At 39.7% G+C, this 20,964-nt stretch overlaps 1 protein-coding gene across 3 annotated transcripts in view; it reads right to left on the bottom strand.

Annotated features, from left to right (window-relative positions):
* Positions 1 to 10,977: 10,977 nt before the first annotated feature.
* LOC149205062 (putative RNA 3'-terminal phosphate cyclase-like protein) overlaps positions 10,978 to 20,964 on the bottom strand; it is a 93,999-nt gene continuing 84,012 nt past the window's right edge. For all 3 annotated transcript variants that reach the window (XM_089394882.1, XM_089394883.1, XM_089394884.1), the window contains 2 exons: positions 11,807 to 12,026; positions 10,978 to 11,686 (listed from right to left, as the gene is read on the bottom strand). In XM_089394882.1, coding sequence (XP_089251008.1) covers positions 11,477 to 11,686; positions 11,807 to 12,026 — 430 coding nt within the window. In that variant the 3' untranslated portion in view covers positions 10,978 to 11,476. The remainder of the gene's footprint in view (positions 11,687 to 11,806; positions 12,027 to 20,964) is intronic.

Below are 20,964 nucleotides of genomic sequence, written 5' to 3'. Positions count from 1 at the left end.
TGTGTTATAGTCTTGCTTTCGCAAAATACTTTCAAGCATAGTCTTCATTTCAAAATTAGCAGTTTCAATATTCTCAAATTTAGACCTGACAAATTTTTCAAGACTGGACAGAGCTAGATTGGTCCAATTGGTAGCTGCAATTGAATCTCTTGCTGCTAAGGTAGGATCATCAGAATGTGATGGAAGTAATTTGTACAATTTTCCATCTTGTCCTCTTATCACAAAATTCTTCCAAGGGGGAAACTCTGTATCTGTCTCCAAGAGATTTCCATGAAGGAGTTCCCACTTGTGTTTATTTGGAGTTCCAATTCGCATCATATTTACATGGAGCTGGGAACAAATCCTTCTTAGTAATTTCTCACCTTCAGTTTGAACAGCCATCAGAGATCTAGGAATATTTGGCTTATCCATCATACTCTGAATTGTTTGGTTGGAAAACATGGGCTTTCAAAGGTGGAGGAATTGTTGGCATTATGATACAAGTGTTGTCCTTGATGGCAACTCACTCAGAGGCAGGTACAGGTGATGGCAACTTAATCAGAGGACAAATCTTAGCACAGCAGGACAAGAAAGCGATATACGCAGGTTCAGTAAGGAAAATCAGCGTGTACACGCAGGTTGGCTTCAGTAAAAGCGCGTACATGTGGAAAACTTATCTTTGGTCCGTGGCGGTTAGTCCTTGGAAGTTGTGCCTATGGTTTTGGACCATGGTGTCTCGACGGACGTGTTGATCCCTAGTTTTGAAGTTGATGGTATTGTGTTACTATGGTTTTGGACTGTGGTATTGTGAAGGGCCTAAGCCTATATAAGGAGAAGATCATTAGGCCAGATGATGAAGTGAGTGTGTGTGAGTGATGAAAATCTGAGGAAGTGTGAGATCCAAATGCTGGTTATGGGTTGGTGATCTGAACCAAGGTTTCACTCATGTGGAGGATGATGGAACGAGATCTCAAGTCTTGGAATGATTATCTTCATATGGTTTGACTGTGGATAGACTAGATCTACTGACGCATGTTTATTATTATGATCTGGGTATGTTTTGATGTCTGATATAGCTGCTGAGTTTTAAGCTTGAATTTGCAGATCTGTACGCAGGTTGGTTTTGGTAAAAGAGCGTATACACGCAGGTTGGGTTCATCCAAGTAGCGTATACAATGTGAAGTATGATATTTGAAGATGGAGTTGGAGTTGGAGTTTGAAGTTTCTTATTAAAGAAGAAAGAGACGAATTGCAGTAGGTCCTTCAGAGAAGCTTGATCGCTTGAAGGAGATTCGTAGAACAATGGGGAAGAAAGCGCATCAGAAGAAGAAAACAGCTCAAAGGAACAATGACAACCTGCCGTTGAGTGGAAGCAAGAATTCAGATCCTGAATCACCTCAGATTGAAGATGGACAAGCAAATGAAGCATCAGATCAAATCATAGATCAGCAAGATCTACCTAGCAAAAAGGAGAATGCCCTCAAAGAAGAAATCATCATATTAGAAGATCAGTTGGAATGTGCCTCCAGAATTCGACAAATGCTGCTAGCACTGAATAAAGAGCAAGAAAACGAGATCCTCAAACTAAGGCATCAGCTGGATGAAGGAAGGAAAGCTGAAGAGACCTTGAAGAAGCAATGTCTGAAAAAAGAAGAACAACATCAAGTTGAGGTAAATATCTTGAAAAGTAAATTAGAAGAAAAAGATAAACTATTACGATTTCAAGATAGTACTAAGATCTTGGATGATATTCTTAGTAGTCAAAGGTCCCCTGCTATCAAAACTGGTCTTGGTTTTCATGAGTCTATTGAAGGTGAATCTGGTTCACAAAGTAAGACAAGAATCTCTAATGCAAAATCTGAAAGGCTCTACAAGGAGATAAAAGGACAACCCCATCAACAATCAAGGAAAGAGACTCCTCAAAGAAAATCTTTTACTCCTCCCATGAATAATGTTGAATGTTATGTATGTCATAATCTTGGACATGTTGCAGCCATATGTAGAAGAAGAAGGTTTCAAGACCATCATGCAGAAAGATCATCACATTCAAGGTACTTTAATGGATATTGCTTTTCTTGCAATATGTTTGGCCACAAAGCTGCTGATTGCTATAGGAGGAATATGAAACATGTAAGATGCTATGCATGTAACAAGTTTGGACATAGAGCAAAGGATTGCAGGAACAAAGCTCATGATAAGAAGAAATCATCAACATGCCTGAAGATATGGAAGAAGAAGGAAGTTCAGTCAGAAAGATGTGGCACAGCACAGGGTACTCAGCACAGCACAGACATAACAGACTCAGGGGGAGCTGAAGGTGTAAAACTTCAGTGTTCTAATTCTCATACGCAAGTTTAATGAAGGGAAGCCGCGTATATACGCGATTTCTACACTGCAAAGTCGCGTATATGTCAGTTTGTGGAAAAGCAGTGGGAACAGACTCAGAAAAGGGGTCTGATATGTTTCAGTCCATTATATGCTCTATTGGTTAACAGTTACAGTCTGCTGAGGAGATCGGGAAATGTCTTAAGATGCTAGAAGTGTTTTAATCCTAACTTGATGATGATGATATCTTGATGCTTATTACTGATGTATGCATGATCAGATCTAACTGAAAACAGATGGCACAAGCTCAGGGGGAGCATATACTTCAAATAATGCATTGTTGGCATTATGGTTACAAGTTGTTGATAAAGTCTATGAAGCTAAATGATACATCTTGTTGTTTGATCAAAGGAATGGTATTGCAGGCTGATGCTTATGGTACAGATCATATATGATGAATGATAGTCATGGTCTTGAATGAATTGTTGGTCTTAGAACCTGCATCTGCTCAGGGGGAGCATGGATGGATTAATACAAAGGGGAGCCAAATCAGAAACTTCAGCATGTACTCAGGGGGAGCATGGACAGATTGGTACACTTTGGCATATACAAAGGGGGAGCACATTTGGAGAGTTCAGCAGGTACTCTGGGGGAGTTTGTACAGCAAAAGGTATACCAAAGAGGAGAATATCTTGGTCCGCCCTTTGCCCTTGATGTCAAAGGGGGAGAGTGACTTGGTGTGGTGGTTGCCATCAAGTCCAAAGGGGGAGATTGTTGGCATTATGATACAAGTGTTGTCCTTGATGGCAACTCACTCAGAGGCAGGTACAGGTGATGGCAACTTAATCAGAGGACAGATCTTAGCACAGCAGGACAAGAAAGCGATATACGCAGGTTCAGTAAGGAAAATCAGCGTGTACACGCAGGTTGGCTTCAGTAAAAGCGCGTACATGTGGAAAACTTATCTTTGGTCCGTGGCAGTTAGTCCTTGGAATTTGTGCCTATGGTTTTGGACCATGGTGTCTCGACGGACGTGTTGATCCCTAGTTTTGAAGTTGATGGTATTGTGTTACTATGGTTTTGGACCGTGGTATTGTGAAGGGCCTAAGCCTATATAAGGAGAAGATCATTAGGCCAGATGATGAAGTGAGTGTGTGTGAGTGATGAAAATCTGAGGAAGTGTGAGATCCAAATGCTGGTTATGGGTTGGTGATCTGAACCAAGGTTTCACTCATGTGGAGGATGATGGAACGAGATCTCAAGGCTTGGAATGATTATCTTCATATGGTTTGACTGTGGATAGACTAGATCTACTGACGCATGTTTATTATTATGATCTGGGTATGTTTTGATGTCTGATATAGCTGCGGAGTTTTAAGCTTGAATTTGCAGATCTGTACGCAGGTTGGTTTTGGTAAAAGAGCATATACACGCAAGTTGGGTTCATCCAAGTAGCGTATACAATGTGAAGTATGATATTTGAAGATGGAGTTGGATCTGGTTGTTGTTATGATGTTGTTGACAGGATTTCAGTGATTCAGTATTGGGTGATTCAGAGATTGATGATGCAGGTTGTACTACAATGGTGATAGTTTTATGGATCCAGTATGAAAATGTATGAAACGTGGTCCCGGGAAGATCGTAGGCCGGCACCTACGTACTGGTAAACATATCAGCCAGTACAAGAGCCAGGGGGTTGTAGCTCCCTTCCAGTAGCAGCTGGAAAACGAGTAAAGGTTGGAGCATTCTGTAGGCAGGCACCTACGTACTAGTAAATGGATCGGCTAGTACAAGAGCTATGAGGGTTGTAGCCCTCTGCAGGTTGTAGCCTGCGTGCTGGTAAAGGACTGCACCAGTACATTGTAAAAGAAGTTTCTTATTAAAGGAAGATAGAAACAAATTGCAGCAGGTGGTTTTCACCCACATTGGGTTTCCACCTTATATCATGGTGTTCATGTGTGTGGCTTTTGTGTGATGATCTGTTCTGTTATACTGCACCTGTTTACTGTTAATATGGTTAATAATGTTCTGATGCATTTACTGAAGATAAGCTAACTGAATCATAAGATCTCTGGATATACGCAAGTTTCTTTAGACACAGTAGCGTATACACGCAGGTTCACTTAACTGAAGTAGCGTATATGTTTCTGAGTATGAAATTGGAAAAGTTTTATTGATCTGATAATACTGATTCACCCCCCCCCCCCCCCTCAATATTATTTCCAACAGGAATTACTACAGGGTTTTCTTTCAATTTTTCTTCCACAAATTTCTCTGGATCCTTGATTCCCTTTTGTTTGGCTTGATTTCTGAATTGTTTCATCAAGGATTGTTGTACTATATTCGCATAAGGGTAATACCATTCATAGAATGATATCCATTGGTTTTCTACCTTCATCCATTCTTTCCAATTTTCAACATTTTGTCTGTTGAAGGTAGGACGATCATCTCTTGGAAGAAGCCTTACTTCTTCGAGGTATAGATGTTCCTTTTCATGTGTAAACATGTCCCAATTGAACATTTTCTTTTTCCATTGATCTTCTGGATCATATGGACTGATACCTTTAGAGATTTTCAAAAAAGAAATTATCTCTGAATCAGAAGGAATTTCTACATGCTTTGGAATCTTATCAATAGGATTCCTTCTATATTCAGGAATAGGTGAAGAATCAACATAACCTAAACCACAAGTAGAAGAACCAGAGACTGTATGTACAAGAAGTTCTTCTTGCGGATTAAAAAATACAACTCTTTTGTAACTTTCTTCAGAAGAGTCAGACGGAGGAGTAAATCTGATCATGTTGATTTTATGACGGTCTGATGACTCACCATGTGGTGTTGGTGGTTCTGAAGAAAACTGACAAAATGTTTTAGAGCAGTGTGGATGGTCACAGACTAAGCTGAATGGCTGAGAAGGGCCTGGCTGTGAAAATAATCTTCTGATGGAATCATACACTACTTGGTCAATTACAAACTGCGGAGCAGGAGCTTGCACAGGATGTAATTGATTGATTGTAGTAGGGATAGTAGAGACAGAGGGTCCACCATGTTGTACTGTGTTTACTCTGGGAAATCTAGTGGTTACTTTGCCATCTACTTCCGTGATGATTGACTGGGCTGCAGCAACATTTTTCTTAGTCGGTTTTCCCAAATTTGTTACCCAATCGTCAGGAGGACATAGATCATTACGGGAAACATATACTGGTGCTACTGGGTTGCAAGCAGAGTCATATTGTATGAGGGTGACTCGACCTTCATCTTTATCAGGGTATGAAGTGCAGCAGGAACAGTTGTGTTATAGAAACGAACACGTGATGTAGAAAATAGCCAAAGCTTTTGATTTTGATTTAAAGTTTTCATATCCGGCAGTCTGGATACCTAAAGTTAGGCATTGCAAGATATTGGGATCATCTAATGCAACAGAAAAGTCGGGAAAAACATCATACTGTATAGGGCCTTCAGAGAGGCTAGTCTCAATAACACCTATCATGGCTTGTGTGAATGTAGTCCATCGATTATCAAATAGAGCTGAAAAAACATAAGCTTTCTGTCCTTTTCTATGTAAAGCATTCAGTGCTATCCTCACCATCCCCAGATGGGCGTACTGATAACCAGCTTTGAGAGCGGCTTTGACATGTTTGTGCTCAAGAAGAGGAATGGTCATCATGGAATTCAATGTTAAATCAGCTTTGATGGATTTTTCTTTGATTTTTATCTGACTAAGGGCACGGAAATTAAAAGAAGAAAGACCTCGATATACATCATAAGGTGAGACAGCTGGAAGTTTCCAATTGACAGAAGGGTCGGTCTCTTCTTGTTCAATACAGGCAGAATTACCAGAAGTAGATTTAGAACGACATAAGCTGTCCAAGCCAGATCTTAATTCGTCTTCAGTTTTTATAGATTTGAAATGCTTAGAACCAAACATTCCCATAGACTCAGAAGATTCAGCAGATGAATTTCTACTTGATGCATCCATTTTAAGATAAGTAAGAGAAATACTCGTTCAAGAATGGTATCAAAGCCAAGTATCTTTAGCTAGTAATTCATATTCACGAGTAAATTCATCCGCATTTCCTTTTCATTGCAGCTTGGTAAGTTTTGTGAAAAAAGCATATCCCTTGATACCTTGGAGTCATTTAAAGAATTCATTTTTAAATTTATTCCAATTTATTTAATACTCTGATTTTTTTCCACCATATATACTAATTATACGCATCTCCTCTTAGTTGCATGGATGCATATTTGATGTTTTCATCACCGTTATCATAGATCTCAAAATATTCTTCCGTTTGTTGAACCAGGGCATACCTTTTTTTTGTTCCCATCAAATTTTGACAATTCCAATTTTGCGTTGGGTTGATATGCATAAATTGGTTGACTATATGGTGGGTATTGGTTTTAGATCATTGCGCCATCAGTAGGTTTATTTAATTGTGGATTTGAAGTATTAGGCGAGCTATAAAGATTATTTATTTATGGATTTGGTATGTTTGTGGTGTTTGTGGGTTGAATGTATCTGAAGCATTTTGTTGCGGACTAGCAATGTTTTACGGCATAGTAAGTCTTGTTGTGAGATCTTGTAATATAATGAATTGGACTTTTAATTTTGCATGATTTTTGTCAGCCAAATTCCTTGGCACTATTTGATCTTGTCGTATGACATTGCAACTTTAATTGATCTACTCTTTTAATTGTGCATATTCCTTTCTAGTTCCCTCTAAAGTACATGATGTTGTTCATCCATTCTAGTCAACCTCATACTGAATTTGCTCGTAAACATTCTCTTAGTGATCAGTGGAGTTTTTTAATCTATTTTAAAGTACTAATACCTCAAAATTTTGTGTGTGTGTGTGTAATTTTTATTATCTTATTTTATTAAAACTTAATTTAAAAAAAAAAAGTCAAAAAATATGGTGGAACTTCTTTTGATGGACAAAAAGGTAGAGCTCCTTAAAAAACAAAAACAAAAAAAATCACCTTAGTAGTGTACAATCGAGATTGGATAGATCGTACAATGGTTGTGAGGATTGGATAGACGACATAGCGAAGATGGAGACTATCGGTTGCACTTCGTAAAACAACGACAAACAACGGAGGACTAATAGTGTTGACAAATTGTACATGAATTGTGATGGCCAAACTAAGTGTAGCAATACAGTGTGATAGTGAATGATAGTGGATGCATATGAAATTACAACAAATGAGTTCAAATGACGACGGAATAATAAAATAGTAATTGTACAGTGGATTGGTTTGGGTTGTACAATGAATTGGTACAAATTGTATAGGGAATAGCAATGAAAGCCCATGAATTGGCTATGACACCAAATGACACGAGGAACATAGGTTATGCAATATATATTATATATAGAATAAGAATGAATAATAATTGATTGATAAGATGATGTATATTATAGTGAGGACCCCTAATATAAATACCTAGGTGGGGTGCATTTTCACTAATGAACACATCTTTTTTATAAGACGTGTTTTCACTAACTAGTTAATTATTATTTATTATTTTTATAACATAATACTATTGGCCAAAGCTTCAACAAAACATCTATCGGATTATCAGGTTGTGCACTACTTATGCCATGGCTAAACTAGCCATCAAGAAGTAGGGGGTGTACACTCCTCTTCCTACCTCAGGCAAGCCTTGAGAGTCAGTATCCATAGATTATAAGTCAATTTTTTTCTCAACCACGCATGGTAATGATTGTGTGTTTGTGATTGTCAATTGGTTCTCTAAGATGGTCATTTTGGCACCATAAAAAATAAGTATCATAACCGAAGCCACTACTAAACTCTCCTTTGAGTGTGTTTGGGTTCATTTTGGGCTACTTCGAACCATTATTTCAAATAGGGATAACAAGTTCCTCAATACTTTTTGGTCCAACCTATAGTTTCTTATGGATACCAAGTTGACCAAATCAACCACCTTTCGTCTCCAAACTGAGGGACAAACAAAAGTTGTCAATAGGATTACTGTGCATGTACAACTCCAAGCATCTACATACATTATACAAATATCTTCCATATGTTCAGCATAGCTATACTAGATCCCTCCAGAACTCAATTGGCCAGTATTTTTTAGGTGTGCTTAGGGTTCCAACCATCAACGCCAACTGATGTAGCTCTACCCATTTCATCTCCACCTACAGATTCCTCCCATGCTCATGCCAAGGTAGATAGAGGGGACAAATTTGTTTAACATATCCAACACCTCCAACAACAACTTCATGATATCCTACAAAAAGTCAATGCCAAGTACAAGCAATGATATGACCAACATCAAGTTCCACACAAGTTTCAAGTAGGTGATAAAGTGTGGTTGCATCTACAGAAAGAGCGTCTCACAAGCCCCCATAGAAAGATCAAAACACTTCAATATGGTCTTATATAATCACAAAGGCTATGGGTGAAAATGCTTTTTAATAGAGTATTCAGCCCTTCTTTGGCTTGCACCTAGTGTTTAATGTGAAGTTGATTCGACCATATTTTCTACCTTTATTAGACACCTTGGAAGCAATGGCACAATTCAGCCCCGGATAACTCAATCCTATCTACATTGCACAAGCTACAATGGATGGGATCGTAAAGACCAAGATGAAGCATACCTGCTAGCAGAACATACAACTTTATTGTGTTGTCAGAGAAAAGCAACTTCTTCACCAAGGGAAGTGGCTCACCAAGAGTCATACACAACAAAAGCTTCCTCATCTAATGAGGAAACTTGACGTAATGGAGACCATAGCTTCCCAAGGGGGACGAATTGATCTAGGTGGATATCGATGGCCACCCACCTCTTCCATTGGCTCAATTGTTCGTTATCTTCTTGGCAATGTTCTCATGGTATTTTGGGTACCAAACTTCCAAGGTCATTCAGGGTGCTAAGGGTTGCCATGGAATTCCCTAGCCCTGTATGAAAGTTGTAACGTTAGATGGTTCTTTCCAACGAGCTATTGTGTGCCCCAAATAGAGATTGTATTCAAAAGTTTTGTTCCTTAGTTGATGTACCAACCACCTAGGGGCCCACAAACTTTCTAGCACTTCATTTAATGTTAGAGTTTTCAAACTATAGAGGTCTTTTTATGTTAAAAATCCATTTTTTCAACCTCTTCTAAAAACTTTTGGGAAATACGTGTAGCCACCATATCTCTCTCTCTTTGAAAATGTCTACCACCACTCTAGCCAATTTGTGTTCTACAGTCTTCTACATTTTTATTTATTGATAAAGGTTGGATTGTTGGTAAAGTAACTAGATTCGATCTTCATAATTATCATTGTACTTGTGGAAGTATAAAAAAAAATTAAAAAAACAAATATTATTTCCGCTAGTCAAAGCATTTGCTCTATGTTCATTGGGTTTATTGAGTCAAAAAGAATATTTATTATTAGTCAAAGAGTCGAAGTCACGTTTGGAGTTCTTGGAAGAAAAGAGGAAAATTATTTTATCTTGAATTAAAAAGTCAATTTGTCCTCCACAAGACCACGTCGACCCTCTAGGCGGACAAGTCGGCCTGCCCAAAGGACGTGCCCCTTCGCATAGGCAAACAACTATATATTTGCACTTGTTCTCCTTCATTTTGGAAATTAGTTCATTGAGTTTTTGTGGCAAGTTCTAAGGCTTAATGCGAGTTCTCTGTGGCATATGATCTGAAAAGGTGCGAGTTTCTCTATCGAATAGGGTCTGAAAAAGTTGAGCCTTTCTGTCGCAGAGGATCTGAAAAGATGCAAGTTTCTGAGGCCAGAATTCAGTGAAGTCGTGCAAGTTATTGAGACTATCTCTTTGATGATACGCGAGCTAAAGGACTACGATATATGTGAATTGTGAGCCATAAAAGGATTGAAATGACTGTGATATGCGAGCTATAAGAGAACTATAAGGTCTGCAAAATGTGACCTACGGAGAAGACGAGTATCCCTGTGGAATAAGGCATCTAAAGGACAGGCTTGTGACAAACTAGTTCATCATATTGAGGTTAAAACATGACAGAGAATGGAGGGCTGACTTGGATCTTGTGGGTGGTCTTGGTCTTGGTCTTGGTTTTTGGGTCTTGGATTTCTCACTTTGATCTGATTCTATAAGAAGAAGAGATTGGTTGGGTTTTCCCCTTTGTGGGGTTTTGCCCTAGCTTGGAACCTATATTTTGTGTTCTTTGTCTCTTGTTATGTTCATGTTTTAGGTTTTTTATAATTGTTTGATGAGAAACATCATAAGAGAATAAGAATCCAACAAAATTCTCACAGACAATTATCAAGTAAGAGAAATCAACCCTAACTGCTAGCCTATTGGTTTCTCAACAGTTTGCACTATATTATTGTGCTCTCCTATATTCTTCAATGTCTGTTTCATTTCATCTATTACCTTTCATTTTGTTCCTTATAAAACCCAAGATCATTGTTTAATTTCAATGATAGATAGACTCTCAAGTCCTTGTCCTTGAATGGTATTCCTTTTAGAAACTAAGAGGACCTGATCATTCAGTTTGCATAGCCAGCATCTGCCAGATCCTTCCATCAAGCTGCTATATGAGTTTTTCAAGATTCTCTACCTAGAGACAACAATGGTTTTCAAACATGAAAATATCAACTCACCACTATACATTTCTGGTCACTTCTTTTGAATATGAACTGAGAGTGCTTTGTGGAGTTATTACAAAAAACTTAAAATAAGATGGCCACAAGTCTATTGGAAAATTTGCTCCTTGCTCCATAACGGATGCAGTAAAGAAGAGGAGTACAATGTTAGTGGTCAGGATTACAATGTCAAATAGAAAAGAAATAAATGCACAGTAATTTGGTGCTCTTCCTCAAAATGTGGAAAATACAAACCAAGAAAACTTGGTCTGCATGTATAAATGTGATAAGAACATTTTTATGAAATATTGTTGTGGTCATCATATTAATTCTAAACAGAAGAAAAGAAACATCCTTGCCATTAAATCGCTGGCAAGAAGGGAAAGTCTGACAGATGGGAAAGAGAAATATCGCAAATGCCAGGGTTGTGATCCCAAACTTTAGTAAATGCTTTCCAATACCCATCAGATGTAAAGGTTCACCAATAACCATCAGATGTAAATATCAACCTTTTCTGAGAAAAAAAAATGTTCAGTACACAACCTAATATGCTGACTTCACCATCCAGCAATACTGTAGTCTGAACTTAAGAAACTTTCCGTGCAAAATTCTTGTAACCACAACCAACACACGTCAAAATTACAGTGCCTGTTGTCGGATCTGGTTTGATATTAAACTGAACACCAAGGAAATCCTTGATATGCCGTAAGGTCTTTATGCCATAAGTGGAAAGTTTCCCAACACGAACCTTTGAAACATCCTCTGGACATAAAGCGCAAAGAAGAAATAGTAGACCCTGCAATTAATAACCAGAAACATTATCTCCAGGACTAGCATAGATGGGGCAGATCCTTCTAAACCAAATGAATTGTAGCTTGTAAATATGCTTAATGGAAATGAAACAGAATATAATTACCTGGTGTGTTGAATCAACCACTCCACCCTGTTTGATTTCTTCAAGGAGCATCATTGCACCTTGTGAGCCAATATCTTCTGGAAGAATTGGTGCTTTCTGATTCTTGGCATCAGAAACATCCCCCTCCTCTTCATTTGCAGTATAATTAGCAGCACACTCAGCAGATATCAGGCAACCACTTGTGGTCTCAGCCACTAAAGAGATGCCATAACCTGGAGATCTTCCAAACAGATTATGCAAACAATCAGGTGACCATGATTAATGTTGGAATTCAAGTTGAAGTAAACCTATCAAAGATGAAGATGCACTAAAGAACTAACTAAATAAACCAGTAAAAGGAGCAGGCTTGCAAAAAGCTCAAGGATGGTCTTGAGAAATGAGGTTAGGTAACGATGTCATCTAACATTGAAGCAATAAACAGAACAATTTATGGCGTTAATCTTCTACTTGTTGGGAAATTACTTATAATCTCCAACAAAACAACAGTGTCATTCATCTTATGGAGTTCTTTATGTAGTCTATGTGTATGGTGACAAGATTAACAGTCAAACCTTTCTTAGTGTATCCTTAATCACCTTCAACGGAAGAGCCTCTTCAACAGATAAGTGATCATATAAAAACCAAGATCATACTCAGATGAGCTTCGAATCTTACATTATCCATAACATCCATATGCAATGCATATCATTTCATTGATGAACGGGTGCCTTAGAACAGTATATATAACATTATTATAGTTTTCACAAGAATGAATATGCAAACTCACTTCCTCATTAACAAAACATACTATCAATGTAATGATATCGAACTTGTGAAATCGCCTACTATTCACCAAGGTTACTAGCATTGTAGCAGAAGTACAACATCAAAGCTTGCTATGATTTCTTCAAACACTTTGCAGGTAATTATGAATGAAGGCAATACCGAAAATAAACCAGCAATATTACCACATGTAACTTGTAAGAAAAAATCTTCTAGCACAATAACAACTCAGCCAATATACATAAAATTCATACTAACAAACTCAGCCAACTGTTTATTAAATCTGATCATGAAATTACATGCTGGGCAGTAAAATCAATTTACTAGGAGCCTGGCTAATAGCACATTTTTTTCTGAGTAGATGGCAGCACTAAAACATCCTGTAGATGACCTTGCTCGACAAGCTTGAGGAGCTGAGTCAACCCTCCTTTTTTGGATGCCACGGCCTAGCAATTGTTGGTTTGTTTGGTATATTGACAGTGGGGCTTCTTCCCACATGAAGAGAGTGAAGGAATACTTCCCCATCTTGAAGGAGAAAAAAATGGACTTCTACATAGAACTTGGGGACAATGCCAAGTACAAGGCAGCTGGAGTTGGCACTGTAGAGCTTCAGAGGGAATCTGGTAAACTCTTGCTGGTAGAAGATGTGTTGTATGTTCCAAGAATGACCAAAAATCTGATTTCTCTTGCTACCTTGGAAGACAAGGGTTATATTATGATCTTTGAGGATGGTAAGATGTACATTTGACCTAAGGATTCCAGGACAGCCAAGGTGATAGGAGTTAGAAAAGGTAACCTATTCAGACTTAAGGTCGACCCTGCACGAGCATTGGTAAGTTGCAGCCGAGAGTTGGGCGAGATGTGGCACAGGAGGATGGCTCATCTACACCATGGAGCACTCAAAGTGCTCAAGGAGACTGTGACAGGACTGTCAGAGTTCAGGGTCAAGCAACATAATGGGTACAACGGCTACGCACAGGGCAAGTATGCCAAGACCACCTTTCTGAGCAGCGATACTAGGGCCAAGGCCATTTTGGACCTAATTCACTCATGTGTGCATGGGCCCCCCATGTTAGCAGTATCCTTAAGTGGATACCACTATTATCTGACATTCGTAGATGACTTCTCTAGGAAGATCTGGATATAATTCATGAAGAAGAAGGACGAGCTTTGACGTTGGTTTAAAGAGTTTAAAGCCCTTGCAGAAAACCACACTGGGAGAATGATCAAAGCACTCAGGTCCGACAATGGAAGCAAGTACACCTCAAATGCCTCGAGGACTTTTGTGCGCACAAAGATATCAAAAAAGAGCTAACAGTTCCATACAACCCTTATTAAAATGGGGTTGTGGAGCGAAAGAACAGGGCTATTATTGAAGCAGCCAAGGCTATGCTACACAACCAGGAGTTGCCTATGTTTTTATGGGCAGAGACTTGCAACATTGTTGTTTATTTGCAGAACCGGAATCCAGTGTTGGGCAGGTTGACACCTGAGGAGGCTTTCACAGGAAAGAAACCAGATTTGTCACACATTCACATCTTTGGTTGTTTAGTATATAGCGTTGTTTAGTATATAGCCACATTCCTTCAGAAAGAGGACCAGGTTAGAACCTACTTCGGAGAAGGGAATTCCTGTGGGGTACAGTGACACCTCAAAATCCTATAGGATTTACATTCCAGCATTTAGGAAAACAATGCTACGCAGGGATGTGTAGTTTGAGCAGCAGCGGCCTATCAGGAGGTCTTGCAACACAGATTCCTCTACAGTGGAGGTTCAAGAGCGGGAGACACTGAAGACAAAAACAGTACAGACAGCTCAAGATACCATGACAGAGGCGTTAGCAGAATGAGCAGGCCAAACAGGAGGAGCAAGACGAGGAGCAGAGGTTTCTTCTCTTGCAGGCTCAGACTTCTAGCACAGTGAGGAAGAAGGCCAAGTGGGCAGAGCAGACACTGAGAGATGCTTAGGAGTACATGGGTAATCCTAGATATTCAATCAGAGAGAGTAAGGCACCACAGCAATATTCAAGCTGTATGGCGTTGATGAGCGAGCTGATTGAAGCCGAGCCTTCCAGCTTCCCAGAAGCATCTGAGCATAAGGTGTCAATGGATTCTATGGTGGGAGATGTTGAATTTTGTAGCTATGGTCGGTCTTCATATTAATCTATTTATCATTGATATTTATGTAAAGCATGTTCTTCATGCTCAAAAGAAAATTTATATATTTGTCAAAAGAAAAATACAAAGGGTATGTTCTTTGTGACCTTGTAGAAAAGAAAATTTTGAATTTTTGAATTTTAGTTTTTGGCTACACAAGATGTCCAAGTCAGCCCTCCAAACATCAAGTCGACCCAGCCCTTCATGGCACCCATTCGGCCTATTGATCACTTTATATATAAGGTATTCAAACTCTTCTCAAGAACCATTGATCTGATCATCAAGTCTTCTAGCTATAGGAAGGAGAAAAAAGAGTGGAACAAAGAGCAAATAAAAGTCATTAAATTACAGGACGAATCTCAGTGAAGGGGTCAAAGGTCTGTGGTTGTTCTCTGTGCTAAAGGACCGAAGTTCCTATGGTGAATACTCTGTTACAACTTACAGGGGCCAAAGTTCTCTGATATTTATCTAGCTAATGAGGCCGAAATTCTGTGGTTATATTCTGTGCAAGGAGGCCAGAAATCTGTGATATCTCTCTACTATCAAGACCAGACTCCTGTGGAAGGAAGGCCGAATTTTTCAGACCTCTTTACAGTCCCTTGACCGAGTTGACTAAGGCGGATTGAGGAGAGCTTGACTTGGACTCTTGATGGACGTCTTTGCGGACCAGTTTATCTTGACTTTGATGTCTCTTGTTGAATTGATGCTCTAAGCAAAGATTTGTTGGGTTTTTCCCCATGTGGGTTTTCCCAAGGTAAATATGTGTGTTATTGTATGGATAACTCTTTACGATCCTTATGACATTTCTGTTTTACAATTAAGCTCCTTTGTGTAGTTGCTTTATGATTGAAAAGATCACAAGAAAAGAACTAAACAAATGGATATCATATGAAAAATTTAGCCTAAATCTGCCCTATTGTCCATGATTTGAAAATCAAAGGAAGTCAAAGATTCGCGAAAGAAAAAAAAAAAATCATGATCATATTCTAAGGTCAAATCATCTATGAAACCCTAGCCTGAAATTCTCCAAAGATCCCGGGGACCAAAATTCTTAGCAAGTTGCAGAGGAGCGAAAGTCTCAGTAAGCATGATCAAAAATTCAACTAAAGGTCAAGCCTCCTAGAGCAAGATATTGTTGATGCTACAATGTTTCGTTTTTGGATATAAACTTATTGGAAATATGGGGTTTACAAACCCAAGCTGGAAAACAAGGCTTGAATAAGAAAAGCTCTAGGGTTTATGGCCAAAATCCTAGGATTAAACCTAAATAAATGTTTCAGCTAAAAGAAGAAACCATAACCCTAGCAAGGAAGGAATGCCATCATGATAATGATGTGGATGAAGTTGACAAAGTTGCAGATGGATGCGAGAAAACTAAAAATCAAGAGGGAGTTGACTTTCTCCTCAAAAGATAAGTTTCGTATATCTCTCTTCTTGAATTATTACTATTGTTGTTAGTCTCTTATCTTTATATCATGTGCTTGGTTATAATTGTTCTTCCATGACCTCCTAATGAGGATTGCAAGTACATAGTGAAGGTTGCCAAAGCTTAACAACGGATGGACGAAGTGGAAGAATGAAGCAAAGCATGTGACAAAAATGCTCTTCCAAAATCATAAATTAAGAGATATTATACTAAATGAAATCCGAGCTCAAAGTGAGCTAGAAGTTCAGCAAGTTTGAAGTATGCGTGCAGCAGTTGATAACTTAGACAAATACTACACCAGAATTGAATAGAAGATTCTCCCAATAAGAGAGAGAGGATCATGACAAGATATTTGTCCCAGTTGTGAGGTGCACTTCCATTATCATTGTTTTGAAGATTGCACCAGGCTAATGCAAAAATTGATTTCCTCAATAATTGAGGAGGAAGAAGTGTACACGAGCTACCTCAAGCTTGTGAGATACATGAAGAAGTCTTATACTTGTAAGCAGAAAGAAGGCTTTATACACTTGAATTGACGGATCAAGGTTGATCCTATATGATTTGTTTTTCTGACAAAAGTAGAAGAGCTCATTCATGGAGCAATCAAGACTTCATCAGGAACCCTATTTTTAACTTCAAAGGGAGCTAACCCTTTGAGTTTGAGATGATGGATTGTCATTGATAGCAGATATACTGAAAGACAACAGTGGTAGAGGGAACAACCTAAATTACTAGAGCAAGATATGTTTCATTCTGAGAGGCAGCATCCAGTTTGGGTGACCAGAAAGCATCTGTGATCCAATAAGGAAGCAGAATTGTTTATGGTTGAGCCAAGATATGTTGCTGTTAAAATTGGCAACTAGGGCCAAACTCCATGTGGGTCATCTTATTTATGGAAGTTGATATTTTTCTTGGACCCCTCTCATCGAGAGGTGTAGGATTGATCTAAAGATCATCCAATTTCGATAAGTATTCATGGAGTTATGAATTTATTTGTGTTATAAGACAATTCGTTAAGGTCGGCCAGCAACCAAATAAACCCCACATGTGTTCAACGTTTTAGTATAAGAGGGGATAACTTGAGAGTCATTTCTCACACACAGTTCTATCTTGATTTCTCTCCACTTGTCTTGGGTTTTAGTGGAAGAGAAATCTAGGAGTGGAAGCCCTAGACGTTGGAGGAAAGAAGACTAGGGGAGCTTCCCTAGAGGAGATGCCCTAGCCCTAGAAGTTGTCAAAGAAGAAGTCAAAAACATTGTCAAGGAAGCATGCCCTAGCCGCAGTCTTGGAGGAATCTTATCACAACAAAGAGAGGCCCTAACGTTGTCCAAAAGGCAGCCCTAAACGCAGTCTAAGAGCAGCACTAAACGCTGAGACCGAATATATAGCTACGAGTATGACCTCGTGTGAACCTGTCTGGTTGTGGAAGCTCTTCAGTGAGTTGTTTGTACACATGATGGATACCACTGTGATCTTCTGTGTCAACCAAGGGGGGATTCGATTGTTGAGGAATCCAGTATTCGATGATTGCTCCAGCAGATAGAGATCAGATACTACCTTATCTGGGATATGGTACGTCAATGAGTGAGGAGGATCCATCGCATTGAGACTGATTTACAGGTCGCAGACATTTTTTCAAAGCCCCGGGGAAAGGTCAAATCTGTGACTTTCCCGAACGACTTAGAGTCGTTGAGAGACCTTCTTATAAGGGTCCTACATGTTGCATGCATTGAGATCCGGGAGCTCCGGGGAGCTTGGGGTACTTACTGGAGCAACACACAACCATAGGGGTACTTACTTACTGGGGTGCGTTGTGTACAGAGTGAATGGCTCAACCTTCCCCTGTGATACCTCGAGGCGACTTAGGGACAAGATGAATGGTTCTCCTGTCGAGGCATCCTACCCATGCAGTCTGGTACTCATGGGAAGTACCTCTCGTCTAGCCAATGAGCAGGGAAATAGGGTTGGGGACCATAGTATTACTATCGATGGACGCATCATTGTATCTACCATACTCCCTATGCCAGTATGACCTCCATTGATCTGGAATCAGTATGAGTGGTTTGAGACACTCTCTTGTGATATTGATCTGGGATCAATAAAACTGACTTCGGGTCAGTAGAGAATGGTATGCGACATTCTCGATCAATTCTTCTTCTTCATGGTTCAGCAGAGCAGAGCAAAGCATAGCTCAGCAGAGCAGTGCAGCGCACTGATGCCAGAGATAGTACAGTCGGACATATGGATCAGGGGATGGAGTTCTCCCTAGTTGAGAGGGAGTGTTAAAATTAGCAACTAGGGCCAAACTCCATGTGGGTCATCTTATTTATGGCAGCTGATATTTTTCTTGGATCTCTCTCATCGAGAGGTGTAGGATTGATCTAAAGATAAATCTGATTCCAATAAGTATTCATGGAATTATGAATTTATTTGTGTTATAAGACAATTTGTCAAGGTCGGCCAGCATCCAAATAAACCCCACATGTGCTCAACGCTTTAGTATAAAAGGAGATTACTTGAGAGTCATTTCTCACACACTTATATCTTGATTTCTCTCCACTTGTCTTGGGTTTTAGTGGAAGAGAAATCTAGGAGCAGAAGCCCTAGAAATTGGAGGAAAGAAGACTAGGGGAGCTGCCCTAGAGGAGATGCCCTAGCCCTAGATGCTGTCAAAGAAGAATTCAAAAACGCTATCAAGGAAGCATGCCCTAGCCGCAGTCTTGGAGGAATCTTATCACAACAAAGAGAGGCCCTAACGTTGTCCAAAAGGCAGCCCTGAATGCAGTCTAAGAGCAGCCCTAAACGTTGTCAAAAGGCAGCCCTAGACATGGTCTAAGAGAGGCCCTAATGTTGTCCAAAAGGCAACCCTAAACACAGTCTAAGAGCAGCCCTAAACACTGTCAAAAGGCAGCCCTAGATGCAGTATAAGAGCATCCCTAACGCAGTCTAAAGGGAGCCCTAACGCTAACCTACAGTGCCCTAGATGCAGGCCTAATACGGCTGAAAAGGTGGGTTGTAGGTGACCCTCAAAACAGGGACAACATGAGAGTTTGAGGACTCAAACATGCCTAGGACAGCAATGCTAATAAATGGGAAAGCTAGGCTACATGGTGCTGCTAAGACACATGGGACAACAGCAGGTATGGCAAGGCTAAGGGGACAACAGCAAGGTATAGCATGACTGTTAGGGACAACATCTACACCTATATACCTAGGCAACAGTGGCAAGGGACAGTTGTATAGTAAATGGGACAGCAAAGGAATGCTAAGGCAAGCATGGTGTTGTAAGCACATGAGACAGCTGTGTGGCAACATGATCAGCTTCAGAACTATGATGGGACAGCAATGACATTGATGGGATAGCAGCATGTTGGGACAGAACTATGACGGGACAACAATGACACTGTTCAGCGATGGCACAATGGGATAGCAGCAACAGCAAGGTGTAGCAATGGCACAATGGGATAGCAGCAACAGCAATAGTACTTGGGACAGCAATGATGCTTGGTGCAGCAAGTACATGGTACAGTCATGATTGGTGAAGCATGATGAGATGCAACATAATGATGATGGGTGCAGCATGGTGCAGCATGGTGAGGTGCAACATGATGACGAGATTCAGCACAATGATAGGTGAAGGAGTCACCTTGGAGAATCAGTTAAAGCAACATGTCTTCAACTAATCTCACGTATCATCTTCTTAGAGATGATCTATGCTCTTATCTAGATAAGTCAAAGTGTTGACTTGTATTGTAAATGTACTATCTCTCTCTCTCTTCGCTGAACTATTGAAGAACATATAAGAAGAATTGATCAAGGGTTTCCCCACATTGGGGTTTGTCCCTGGCTAGCGCCACATCTTGTGTCCTCTTGTCTTGGCTTGTCTTCTGAGATTTATGTTTATGTTCTATCTGCAGTTTACTTTAATGCTAATGTGATTACTAATCTGGAAAAGATGTTGAGCTAACTGTGAAAATTGAAATAAATTGCTCTAAGCATAGAACGTACCTAAAATTAACATGGTATCAGAGTTGAGGTGAAGACAAAGCCCAAGCAAGAGTGAAAGAGCAATCACCGAAGACAGTTGGGAAAGGAAAAAAGGATCAATGGATTCCTCATCCCTCTTCAAATTCACCAAGGGTGAAGTCGAAGCAGAGAATATTATCAGAATGGTGCAATGGAAGCTTCTGATGGCCTACCTAAAGATCACTTCAATGGAAGTCTGGATCTAAGAGTGGAAGGAAAGGTAGATGCCTTGGTTGTAATAAGTTCGGCCATTATACAGGGACACATCACTTGATGATGATAACAATCATTCCAGGGACATCTTCAATGATCGGAGGAATAACAGGTAATGCAAGTCATCAAGGAAATAGCCGAATCTTCAAAGAAAGCAAGGAGCCCCAGGTATGAAAAATCAAATGTTGTTTCTAATGAGAAAAAGAAGCATTATCTTATATTGGCCCTCTCCTTCAGACTCTTTGGGAATCTGGCTTGATTGTAGTGCTTCAAGGCACTTCGTCGGATAGAAGGGTGCTCTCTCTAATTTGGTAGAGATGGAAACAATCGTGGGATTATACTTGGAGTCGATGCCACCTATCCCGAAAAGGGTGTAGGGAATGTTACCCCTCAATTGAATGAGGGTAACTCAATTCATTTACAAGAATCTATTTTATGTACCTGGTCGCAAGAAGAACCTAGTGTCCATTTCGGCAATGGAAGTCAAAGGTTACAGGGTGGCATTCATCGATGGAAAGGTACATGTTTGAAAATGAAATTTTCAAAGATGCTTTTACTCATGGGTTCAGGGTTAA

Source organism: Pinus tabuliformis, chromosome 1_2, assembly GCF_031772625.1.
Source record: "Pinus tabuliformis cultivar Carrire ecotype Pingquan chromosome 1_2, CPIR1, whole genome shotgun sequence".
Lineage (NCBI taxonomy): Eukaryota > Viridiplantae > Streptophyta > Pinopsida > Pinales > Pinaceae > Pinus > Pinus tabuliformis.
The sequence above is the reverse complement of the archived record's forward strand: the minus strand, read 5'-3'. Positions and strand labels throughout refer to the sequence as shown.